The sequence below is a fragment of the Artemia franciscana genome, chromosome 1, assembly GCF_032884065.1.
Source record: "Artemia franciscana chromosome 1, ASM3288406v1, whole genome shotgun sequence".
Classification (NCBI taxonomy): Eukaryota; Metazoa; Arthropoda; class Branchiopoda; order Anostraca; family Artemiidae; genus Artemia; species Artemia franciscana.
In genome coordinates, this window is record NC_088863.1 from 61,294,875 (window position 1) to 61,308,285 (window position 13,411).

The 13,411-nt window shown below is 34.8% G+C and overlaps 1 protein-coding gene across 1 annotated transcript in view; it reads left to right on the top strand.

The window, feature by feature from the left end:
- Window positions 1–13,411, top strand: part of LOC136032321 (protein amnionless-like) — a gene marked incomplete in the record, with an annotated part of 67,930 nt that overhangs the window by 20,023 nt on the left and 34,496 nt on the right. The window contains 1 exon segment of the mRNA XM_065712626.1: window positions 1,685–1,837. Coding sequence (XP_065568698.1) covers window positions 1,685–1,837 — 153 coding nt within the window.

Consider the following 13,411-nt stretch of genomic DNA (forward strand, 5'->3'; position numbering starts at 1 on the left):
CTGCACCAACATTCTATTCTGTTTTGTATTTTTATTAAAGAACTAGTTTTATATGATTTTACAGATATGGAGTTATTGCAAGTCAGTGCCAGTCTATTTGTCACATGCATGTTGTATAGACTGAGATGTAGTAATTCAAGTTCGTTTTGATTTTCTATTTTTTCTCTTTACTTCTATCAGAACAGCTTTGGTCTTAATTACTAATTTTTGCTCGTTATTCCTTTCTTTAAATAGACAATAAACCTGAAAAAAGTTCTTTATGTAACTAGTTGTATTTTTGTAAATATCTATGGTATTTATGCAGTGCCATTTATGCTAGCATCATTTTTATCATGGCGTTACATTTACTGTCTTTGGAGTGTTTTTATCTGCTCTGTATTAGTTCTATATGAGGGGGCAAATTCAGCGTAAGGACAAAACTTGGAATTTGAATGAGAACTATTTACAGCTGTTTGGCATATGTGAAGATTCAAAATTTATTCTCGGGTGGCACAACCTACCTTGCATATAGGCTCAGCAATTTAATAACAAATAGATAAGAAACAAAAGATTGAATGCAAAATAGGCAGTGTCCACAGTTGATTCACAGTGTCGAACAATATCAGCCTAAGAAAGGATCCCACACGTGAAAAGGAGAAATCACACATGATGGCCATACAAAATGGCATTTATTCTATTTTTCAGGTTTGATCTTAAGTTTTGGGGGGTTTCAAGCTCTGTTAAAATTCTTGAACTGTTATTTTCATAGTTAAATGTTAATGTTCAGTTAGATCTAAAAATTTTGTTATTTTTAAATTAATGGCACTTATGAACTACGGCTTGGTGTTTACTTGGTTGCTGGTATTGGCTCACTGCAACTCTGAGATGAAAATTAATTTGGTGTTAAGTTTTAAATGTAACCTAAGAATTTGATGTTAGATTACTAAGTATTTTCATAATTCAAGTTTTCTTTTTTATTTTGGTAGAATATATTACAAAAAATGTATCTACAAATCTCCGGGAAAGATGTATTGTCCCAAGCTGGGTTGCAATAGACGCAGACATGTGGACAGCGAGTGTGTATATGTACATGCGGAATTGCGTGCATGAAAAAACAAGCTAAAATGATCAAGGTAAAAAGGTGAACATAAATGAAGAGTCGAATCCTGGTATTCAACATAAGCTATAAAACTCTAGGAAATATGTACAAAATCATAAAATCAAAAAGCCGGAAATGCTGTGTCGTGGTAACAAGGGAGTGGTGGCCTGATCTATTGCCCTATTAAAGTAAAAGCTATAAAAAAAGCCCGAGAATTGACTAAGCTATGAAGGTTACAGAGGCTTTTGTCTAGATAAAGAGATGGAGGAAATGACTCTCATGCTAGTATATTTATAAAATTCATCGTGTTTACACATGACTTTCCGCTTTTGTACTAGTCAGCTAAACTAATCAAGATACAAACTAGGAATTTTTGCAACCTAGTCTAGGGATTTTTTTTTCATTCTTCTTTATTCTTCTTTTCTTAGAAAAATGGTAAATGCTGAGAATTTTAATATTAATTTTTTGTATCCCCTCAACACCCGAAAAATGAAATATTTTCTCCTTGACCGATATGGTGAGAGTTTCTTCTGTAAAGTCTTGTTTCTTTTTCTATTAAGGAGTTCTGAATATAAATAGAACAAAATTTATACAATGATTTTTCAGAGTTTATCAATGGCTGACATTACAAGTGCTGTTTCCAGTTTTGATGCAAAATTTCGATTCCTTCATTTGCCAGCCGAGAATCCGATAACATTGAAACCACTAAAAAAATGTCATGATGGAAATTGTTTTTGCAACCCCGCTGAAATACAAAAGGTAATAATTACAAAAATCCAAAGATTGGTTTGGTACCGTTTGGTGTGAACTCAAAACAATTTTGCAGAAAAATAGTGCAATGCGATATGAAAACATGTTCAAAGTACTTTTGTTTTTATTATGCTACTTCATCTTCTGTTGTGCTATCCTTTGTTTTTGATTTTGATGGTTTGTTTCATCTGAGAAACTGTAAATGCTCAAAGGAAAAAAGTTATCTATAAAGGAAAGACAAAAAAGAATATTGTAACCGTTAGAGGAATTTTAGGTACTTCCATATTAGCCAGTGCACACTCGATAAGGGAAGTTAGGTTAATCCCAATGAAAACTAAATAAAAAAAACAATTTTTTCCGCAGAAAGTAAGGAGCAACGCTTAAACTTAAAAAGAACCAAAATTATTACGTATATAAAGGGGGTTGCCTCCTCCTCAACACCTCACTCCTTACGCTAAAGTTTTTTAGTACTTAAAAAAAATCTTCTTATTGTTCTAATTAAACGACCTTTCTTTTTCAGGAACAGTTCTTTTAAAAAATTGAACAAAATTTAAACTTTAGCGTAAAAAGCGAGGTTTTGAACAGGAGGAAACTCCCTTCATATACCTGATAATTTTGTTCGTTTTAAATTTTAATGTTGCTCCTTACTTTTAGTTAAAAAAACATTATTTTAATTATTCAATTTCTGATCGTATTTTTAATAAGACCAGGAAACCTCGCCCACCTCCACGGAGAAATACCCTCCCCACGAAAATATCCTCTAGAAAATTCAATCCCAGTGAAAATTTACCAGGACAACTACCCTTAACAACTCCACGCGTAAAATTGAGACGGAAAAGTGAAAGCAAAACGTATTAAAAATTCTTGTAAACTCCCTCAGGGTTCAATTTCCCCAGGCAATTCAACCCTTGGAAACTTCCTTCCCATGTAGAATTCCCTTGTGGAAAAACGAAGAAAATACGCACCCACCCAAAAATGTATGCATACTTCACAATAATAAATACTATGCGTAAACAATTGGCCAATTTTATAGCTTAACAAGAGCTAAGAGCTCATATGGCACTTGTGACGAGACAAGAAGAGCTAAGAGCCAAGAGCTCATATGGTATGAGCTCTAACAAAATTCTAAGAATCAATAGATTGATTTAAAAAGAAAATCAGAGGCTTAATGCCTGTCAGGATTTAAAATAAGAGCTCTGAGTCACGATGTCCTTCTAAATATCAAAATTCATTTAGATCCGATCACCCACTCGTAAGTTATAAATACCTCATTTTTTTCTAATTTTTCCTCTCCCTTTAGCTCCCCAGATGGTCGAATCTGGGAAAACGACTTTATCAAGTCAATTTGTGCACCTCCCTGACACGCCTAGCAATTTTCATCGTCCTAGCACGTCCAGAAGCACCAAACTCGCCAAATGAAAAAACTGAGCCCCTCCCCCCAACTCCCCCAAAGAGAGCGAATCCAGTACGGTTACGTCAAGCACGTATCAAGGACATTTGCTTATTCTATCCACCAAGCTTCATCCCGATTCCTTCACTCCAAGCGTTTTCCAAGATTTCCCCATCCAACTCCCCCAAATGTCAACAGATCGGGTCGGGATTTGAAATAAGAGCTCTGAGACATGAATTCCTTCTAAATAAAAAATTCATTAAGATCTGGTCACCCGTTCTTAAGTTAAAAATACCTGAATTTTTCTAATTTTTCCAAATTAACACCCCCCAGCTCCTCCAAAGAGAACGGATCCGTTCCAAATATGTCAATCACGTATCTAGAACTTGTGCTTATTCTTCCATTAAGTTTCATCCCGATCTCTCCACTCTAAGCGTTTTCCAAGATTTCTGTTTCCCCTCTCCAACCCCCTATGTCTCCTGATCCAATTCGAGTCGAAAATGGAGCATCTGAGACATAAGATCCTTTTATATATATATATATCAAGTTTCATTAAGATCCGATCACCTATTCGTAAGATTTCACGATTTCCAAGAATTCCGATTTCCCCCTCCGACTCCCCCCAATGTCACAGGATGTGGTTGGAATTTAAAATTAGAGCTTTAAAGCACAATATCCTTCTAAATATCAAATTTCATTAAGATCCGGTCACCCGTTCGTAAGTTACAAATGCCTCATTTTTCCGAATTACCCCCCCCCCCCAACTCCAACTCATTGAGCAGATCCGGTCCGGTTATTTCAGTCAAGTATCTTAGACAGGTTTTTATTCTTCCCATCCTGTTTCATCCTGACCTCTCCGCTTTAAATATTTTCTTAGATTTCCGGTCCCCCAACTGCCCCCTCCCCCCAATGACGTTGGATCCGGTTGAGGTTTGAAATAAGAGATCTGAGTTACGAGATCCTTCTAAATTTGAAGTTTCATGAAGATCTGGTGACTCCTTCGTAAGTGAAAAATACGTCATTTTTTTCTAATTTTTTAGAATTAACCCTCCTCCCCCCCAATAGAGCGGATCCATTCCAATTATGTCAATCACGTATCTAAGACTTCTGCTTATTTTTCCCACCAAGTTTCATCCCGATCCCTCCAATCTAAGCGTTTTCCATGATTTTAGGTTCCCCCCAAACTCCCCCCAATGTCACCAGATCCGGTCGGGATTTAAATTATGAGCTTTGAGACACGATATCCTTCTAAATATCAAATTTCATTGAGATCCGATCACCCGTTCGAAAGTTAAAAATACCTCTTTTTTCTAATTTTTCATAATTAACCCCCACCCCCCCAACTACTCCAAAGAGAGCGGATCCGTTCCAGTTATGTCAATCATGTATCTAGGACTTGTGCTTATTTTTCTCACCAAGTTTCATCCCGATCCCTCCACTCTTAGTGTTTTCCAAGATTTTATTTTCCCCCTCCCAACTCCCCCCAATGTCACCAGATCCTGTGGGGATTCAAAATAACTGCTCTGAGACACGATATCCTTCCAAACATCAATTTCATTAAGATCTGATCAACCGTTCGTAAGTTAAAAATACTTCATTTTTTCAATTTGTTCCAAATTTACGGGCCCCCCACTCCCCCCAGATGGTCAAATCGGGAAATGGACTATTTCTCATTTAATCTGGTCCGGTCCCTGATACGCCTGCCAAATTTCATCGTCCTTGCTTACCTTGAAGTGCCTAAAGTAGCACAACCGGGACCGACAGACCGACAGACAGACCGACAGAATTTGCAATTACTATATGTCACTTGGTTAATACCAAGTGCCATAAAAACTGTTCCCAGGGATGTGGGGAGGGGGAGTCATATTACATCCAAAGGCATAGTTATTGAAACTTTCAACTATAATGAACAAAATCGCTGTCTCGAAATTTTGTTTGGAAGATTTTGGGGAAAAAGGTGTTAGTGAGGGGGCCGAGTTGCCCTCCAATTCTTTTGGTCACTTAAAAAGGGCACTAGACCTTTTAATTTACGTTTGAATGAGCCCCCGCACGATATTTTAAGAACACTGGATCGTTACGATCACCGCAGGGAAAAAAAAACAACAACAAATAAACACGCATCCGTGATCTTTCTTCTGGCAAAAATACAAAATTCTACTTTTTTGGAGATAGGAAATTGAAACCTCTACAGGAGGGTTTTCTGAGACGTTGAACCTGATGGTATGATTCATTAAGATTCTGTCACTTTTAGGGGGTGTTCCTCCTTTATTTGAAAATCAGGCACATTTTCTCAGACTCGTCACCGTTAATGGGTAAGACTAAACTTAATTAAACTTATTTGTTTGAAATCAGCTTTATAAGCCAATCCTTTTGATTTATCTATTGACATTAGAATTCTGTTTTTTAGAGGTTCAATTATTATTAAGCCGGGTCACTCCTTACTTCTAGTTCGTTACAACGAACTGTTGAATATACCAACATACGATAAAATTATAACACTTTATTAACAAAATTATGGGGACTCCATCTTAGAATTATGGAAGGAGGGCCGCACAGAACGCATTATATTAAATTCGTAACTAAAATATCAACTCTATATATTTAAATACTTAATTAAAATATAGCTACAAAGTAGTTTATTTCAGTGAAACTAAGCTACTTGTCTCCGAATAGAGAAAGGTAAATCGGTTTTCCGCTAAATAAATTGAGCAAGTTTTTCGAGTTTGCACTGGCTAATACAGAGGTACCGAATTTTATAATGTTTCCATTGGCCCTAGCCAGTTGAAAATTGATAGGATATGCTATAATTGAGACCGTTTATTCAAGCCAATCCCAAACCAAATTATTTTTTCGATAAATATTTACTGAAAGTCAAAGCTTTCTTATCCATTTTTATTTCCTTTGAGAAAGTAAATATTCCTAAATAGGAAATATAAATAGAAAAGATGAAACAAAAAAAATATTTAAAAACAGATGAATTTCATTATAGAAACTTATGTTCATCAGCCCTAAAGGAAAAAGCCTTTAGATCTTATGGAATGTAATTGACATATAAATGTTTGCTGCTCTCTCATTATTTGTACTGAACACTAAATTATTTTCTTCCGAAATAAGAAGTTTTCTTCCTAAATATATATATATATATATATATATATATATATATATATATATATATATATATATATATATATATATATATATATATATATATATATATATATATAACAGAAAAAGCAAACGATGCTTTTAAGTCAAAAGCAACTAATAAATTCCGCTAGAGAAACTGCATTTTAGCCCATAAAAAGACATTGGTCAATTACGATCAAACGTTTGCAGTTTTTTTATTAATATTAGCTGAAAACTAAATTATATTTTGTGAAGAAATGCGCCCGTACAGAAACAAATGCTTCATTTATCCTGCTTAGTTGCCGAACTATTGAAAATGTTTGCTTTATAAATGTACAACACAGCACAAACCGTTGAAGGTCGTAAGGTTCTTAGCTCAGGTCTAAGAAAAACCAGAAAAAGAAAGATCACACCAGTATTATCAATGCAAGAAGTGTTTCCTTGTTGTTCAAGGTGGGATGGGGGTACTATAAATTTCTTTTATTTGATGTTGATAACGATAATTCCAATGGTGCAGTCTAATTTTGATCTGACACTTTTTCAGGGGCTTCGGGGCTAGCTTTCGAAATTCTTATGAAATAGTTTTTCCTTAAACTTTTATCACTTAGAATAATTAAAATCATAATTACCAATCTTGAATAAGCTTCGAATGGCGATTGATTCTCACACAATAATTTGTTTTTCATAAATTATTTTTGAATTTGTGATTACTATGGGTTTAAGTTTGTTCTTTACTAAGTCATTGCAATCATAGAAAGCGAGAATACTTTTCTATAATGCCATGGAAAAAGTCTAATTTATTCTATGAAATAACATTCCTGAGGTATTGTCATAAGCCAGTTGCATTATCCTGTATTTCTGAAGGGGCAAACACTCTATGTCTCCATTTCTGCGCTCAGACCATGAGGTGTGGCGAGGGGGTCATCAGGATGCGTTTCCATAGTAAAATACTTAAAAAATGTGCAATTTATTTATCATTAGATTTACTCTATGAATGACTTTTTGTTCAATACAATTTCTGAAAAGCTTACTTCAGTTGGGCTAATAATGCTACCAATTTCCCTTCCTTATTTGATCACTTCCTGATCATATAACCATCTTTCGATTGTCAAATTATTCCTCATTTGCTCTTCATACGGTTACTAAGATATGAGTAAATAAAAGGCGTGAAAAAGAAACGAAATTATCTCAGTTATATCACCTTTCGCCTTTCCATAAACTTGACAAAGGAAAATTGTGCTCCTTTGAGACAAATAAATAAAAAAAAACAAGTTTTTTTTAATGAAAGTAAGGAGCGACATTAAAACTTAAAACGAACAGAAATTACTCCGTATATGAAAGGGGCTTTTCCTCCTCGACACCCCGCTCCTTACGCTAAAGTTTTTTATTGTTTTAAAAAGTAGAGTTGCGAGAAAGAATCAAACTTTAGCGCAAGGAGCGGGGTGTCGAGGAGGAAAAGCCCCTTTCATATACGGAGTAATTTCTGTTCGTTTTAAGTTTTAATGTCGCTCCTTACTTTCATTAAAAAAAACTTGTTTTTTTTTATTTAATTTCTGAAAGTTTTTGAATTAATGCATGTCTGATTTTGGCTCTCCGTACATAAATTACTAAAATGAAATTTGCATATTAATTCTTTTTTTGGCTAAATGGCTTTCTCTTAGTTTTGATCAGACGATTTTGAGAAATAAGGGGTGGGGAAGGAGGTCTAGTTGCCCTCCAATTTTTCGGTTACTCAAAAAGGCAACTAGATCTTTTAATTTTTAACGAACGTTTTTATTAGTAAAAAAAAACGTAACTTAAGAATTAACTTACGTAACAAACGTACATAACTTACGTTACGTTTTATCCCAATTCTTTAAGAATGACCCCTGAATCAGAAAGGCCGTAGAATAAATAGTTGAAATTATTTAAAAAAATTTTAGCATAAAGAGCGAAGTATTTATCTCTTCCTAAATACCTCGCTCTTTATGCTAAAGTATTTTTAGAACCCTTCATATGCGTAATAATCTCTGTTCGTTTTAAGTTTTAATGATTCTCCTTACTTTCAATTGAAAAAACTTTTTCATGTTTATATTTTCATTGTTTTTTTTTATAGTAATGCTAGAAAGTCCTGCGCCCTTTTCATTGAATTTCTCTTCCCCCATGAAATACTCCTCCAAGGAAAGATCCTCCCATATAGCCCCCTCCCCTGAACCCCACACCCAAACCAAAAAAATCCCCCTGATAACGTCGGTACACTTCCCAGTAACCATTACTGTATGTAAACATTGGTCAAAGTTTGTAACTTGCAGCCCCTCCCCCAGGGACTGTGGGGGGTAAGTCATCCCGAAAGACATAGTTATTATGGTTTTCGACTATGCGGAACAAAATGGCTATCTCAAAATTTTGATCCGTTGACTTTGGGAAAAAAATGAGCGTGGGAGGGGGCCTAGGTGCCCTCCAATTTTTTTGGTCACTTAAAAAGGGCACTAGAACTTTTCATTTCCGTTAGAATGAGCCCTCTTGCAACACTCTAGGACCACTTGGTCGATACGATGACCCCTGGGAAAAAAAAAAAAAAAAAAAATAAACACGCACCCGTGATTTGTCTTCTGGCAAAAAATACGAAATTCCACATTTTTGTAGATTGGACCTTGGAATTTTTTCTATAGGGTTCTCTGATACGCTGAATGCGATGGTGTAATTTTCGTTAAGATCCTATGACTTTTAGGGGGTGTTACCCCCTATTTTTCAAAATAAGGCAAATTTTCTCAGGCTCGTAACTTTTGATGACAAAGACTAAATTTTATGAAACTTATATATTTAAAATCAGCATAAAAATTCGATTCTTTTGATATATCTTTTAGTATCGAAATTCCGTTTTTTAGAGTTTCGTTTACTATTAAGCCGGGTCGCTCCTTACTACAGTTCGTTACCACGAACTGTTTGATCAGTCATTTTTGCGACCCCGGGATACGTGAGTTTCTAATTAATATCTTGAAACATCGAACGTTTACGTTTGGTTTAGAACGAAATTAAATTTTCAGAACTTTTTTAATGAAAGTAAAGAGGGCCACTTAAGGTGAAGAAAAATTATATTGTACATAAAAAGAGCTAATGCTCCTCTTTACCCAGCTCCTGTCTCACGCAGGTCTTACTAGTGACTGACTGAAAGCTCCTCATTGAGTTAATTTAAAGCCTATTGCTTATTTACTGCCTTTCTAGCATTTTGACCGAACCTTTCTTGTTCAAAATAAATACGAATCAATAAGCACTATAATGCTCATAAAATTGCGAGAAAATGCTTTTAATTACACAGCTTCGGTCTTGTCAAATTACCTTGAGGTATTACTGCTGCTACTACTACATCTCACTGCAGCACTAAGCCACCTAGGGCTAACACACCTTCACATTTCCTTCTCCTTCCCAACATATTCAAAGTCTCTCTATTTACATCCTTCCAGAAAGTTTGCATTTGAATTCAACCTTTCCGTACGACATCCCCCCACCACAACTGGGGACTACTTGCTTTTCATTTGGTCTTAGACAGTTAGACCAAAAGGATACTCTTTGGTAATATGTCATCTTTCATCCACAGAACGTGCTCTAGCTATCTCAGCCTTTCTCTCATTATAGACCTAATCAGGAATGAACCACATCTTTTGTATGGCCTTTTTTTTTAGATATGGACAGTAAGTCGGGTACCCAAAACAGTCCGTAGGTAATTTCTCTGGGAAACATCTAGAATATCTTCTGTTTTTTCGGAGTACCCATGCATTAGAACATTCTTGAACCCTGTCATCGCTATAGCTTCCAATATTCTTATATTGGTTCGCAGACTAATCTTCCTATTCTTCCAAGCTTTTTTTCAACTGTGAAAGAACGCCCAAGCCCTCGGCTATTCTACTTTTAGTACCATCAGTACACTTTTGTCTTTACTAATAATACTATCTAGCTTTACTAAGGGTAAAATTAAAGCGTGAGTATCAAGAGCAGGGGTATAAACATTATAAACATATATAAACACTAGCTGTTGGGGTGGTGCTTCGCGCCCCCCAAGCCCCCCCCGCGCGTAAGTCGTTATGCACCATATTAGTTACGCGTCATTGTACTTGTACCCCTATGTCCCACCTGTGAATGTAAATAGATATATATATATATATATATATATATATATATATATATATATATATATATATATATATATATATATATATACTAGCTGTTGGGGTGGCGCTTCGCGCCACCCCAACACCTAGTTGGTGGGGGCGCTTCGCGCCCCCCCCAAGCCCCCCCGCGCGCGTAAGTCGTTACGCGCCATAATAGTTACGCGCCATTGTAGTTGTGTCCCTATGTCCCACCTGTGAATATAGATATATATATATATATATGGTTTTAACTACGTAAAACTTGCGAATATACAACATTCTTTGCTGTCCCATTGTCTTTGCATATAAATAGATTGTCAGGTTATCCCCCTGTTTCCCCCGGTGTCCCCGTTGTAGTTGTGTCCCTGTGTCCCGGTCGTCATTTATATTCCCTGTGTCCCGGGTCCCGGTCATCATTTGTATCCCGGTGTCCCGGTCTGTATATACATTCGTTTTTTAGTTTTGTTTTTCTCCTTTATTTTTTTCCTTTTTTTTTCTTTTTTAGCTTATTTAGATTTTTAGATTTTTTAGTTTTTTTTATTAGTTTTTAGTTTTTATTTCTTTTTAGTTTTTTTGTCCCGGTCGTCATTTATATCCCCCTGTTTCCCCCGGTGTCCCCGTTGTAGTTGTGTCCCTGTGTCCCGGTCGTTATTTATATTCCCTGTGTCCCGGTCGTCATTTGTATCCCGGTGTACCGGTCTGTATATACATTCGTTTTTTAGTTTTGTTTTTCTCCTTTATTTTTTTCCTTTTTTTTTCTTTTTTAGTTTATTTAGATTTTTAGATTTTTTAGTTTTTTTATTAGTTTTTAGTTTTTTTTTCTTTTTAGTTTTTTTGTAGTTTTTACCTTCTTTTTAGTTTTGTTAATTTTTTTTTTTACTTGTGTCCTGGTCGTCATTTATACTCCCTGTGTCCCGGTGCTTTGTTGATTGCTAATCGAACATTCCTTTTGTCCTGGTCGCTTTCTCTTTGAGTGTCGTCATTTATTTTTTTCTTTTTTAGTTCTTTTAGTTTTTACCTTTTTTAGTTTTTTTTTAGTTTTTAGTTTTTTTAGTTTTTTACCTTTTTTTAGTTTTTTTAGTTTTTTAGCTTTTTTATTTTTTTTATTAGTTTTTAGTTTTTTTGTAGTTTTTGCCTTTTTTTTTAGTTTTTTGTCCTGGTCGCTTTCTCTTTGAGTGTCGTCATTTATTAGTTTTTTCCTTTTTTTTTTAGTTTTTTATTGGTTTTTACCTTTATTTTAGCTTATTTTTCAGTTTTTTCCTTTTTTTTAGTTTTTTTTTATTTTTTATTTTTTTTAGTTTTTTACCTTTTTTTAGTTTTTTTAGTTTTTTTAGTTTTTTTAGTTTTTTAGCTTTTTTACTTTTTTTATTAGTTTTTAGTTTTTTTTTGTAGTTTTTGCCTTTTTTTAGTTTTTTCAGTTTTTTTTTTAGTTTTTTATTGGTTTTTACCTTTATAGTTTTTTTAGTTTTTTAGCTTTTTTATTTTTTTTATTAGTTTTTAGTTTTTTTTGTAGTTTTTGCCTTTTTTTAGTTTTTTCAGTTTTGACGTCACCTAATCCAGTTTTTTCAGGTGACGTCACCTGACACATCCATCCACACATCCATCCACACATCCACAGACAGACAACTTATTTTTATATATATAGATATATATATATATATATATATATATATATATATATATATATATATATATATATATATATATATATATATATATATATATATATATATATATGTTTTTAACTACGTAAAACAACATTCTTTGCTGTCCCATTGTCTGTGCATATAAATAGATTGTCAGGTTTACCGACTCTTGAACATGCAACATATAATACCTCATGATTCTAATGATTGCCCTTGAGCTTTGTTGATGATGATTGCTAATTGAACATTCCCTGTGTCCCCGTCGTCATTTATATATCCCCCTGTGCCCCCGGCGTCCCCGTTGTAGTTGTGTCCCTGTGTCCCGGTCGTCATTTATATGCCCTGTGTCCCGGTCGTCATTTGTATCCCGGTGTCCCGGTCTGTATATACATTCGTTTTTGAAATGGTATATGATGAAATAAATTTTTGTATTTTCCCCTTTTTTTTCTTTTTAGTTTTTTTTTTGGTTTTTACTTTTTTTTTAGTTTTTTTAGTTTTTTTTTAGTTTTGTTTTTCTCCTTTATTTTTCATTTTTTTCCTTTTTTTCTTTTTTTTCTTTTTTAGTTTTTTTAGTTTTTTAGCTGTTTTAGTTTTTTATTAGTTTTTAGTTTTTTTTTTCTTTTTAGTTTTTTTTTCTTTTTACTTTTTTTGTAGTTTTTACCTTTTTTTTAGTTTTTCTAGTTTTTTTTTTACTTATGTCCTGGTCGTCATTTATACTCCCTGTGTCCCGGTCGTCATTTGTGTCCCGGTGCTTTGTTGATGGTGATTGCTAATCGAACATTCCTTGTGTCCCGGTCGCTTTCTCTTTGAGTGTCCCGGTCGTCATTTGTGTTCCCTATGTGCCGGTGTCCCGGCTGTCATTTATATTCACCATGTGCCGGTGTCCCGGTCGTCATTTGTGTCCCGATTTACCGGTCTGTAATTTCGTCAGTCGAAAACATGACGTCAGTCGACACACAAACATGACGTCACTCGACACACACACACACACAGACAACTTATTTTTATATTATACTAGCTGTTGGGGTGGCACTTCGTGCCACCCCAACACCTAGTTAGTGGGGGCACTTCGCACCCCCAAGCCCCCCCCCCACGCGTGCAAGTCGTTACGCGCCATATTAGTTACGCGCCATTGTAGTTGTGTCCCTGTGTCCCACCTGTGAATATAGATAGATATATATATATTTTTAACTAAGTAAAACTTGCGAATGTACAACATTCTTTGCTGTCCCATTGTCTGTCCATATAAATAGATTGTCAGGTTTACCGACTCTTGAACATGCAACATATAATT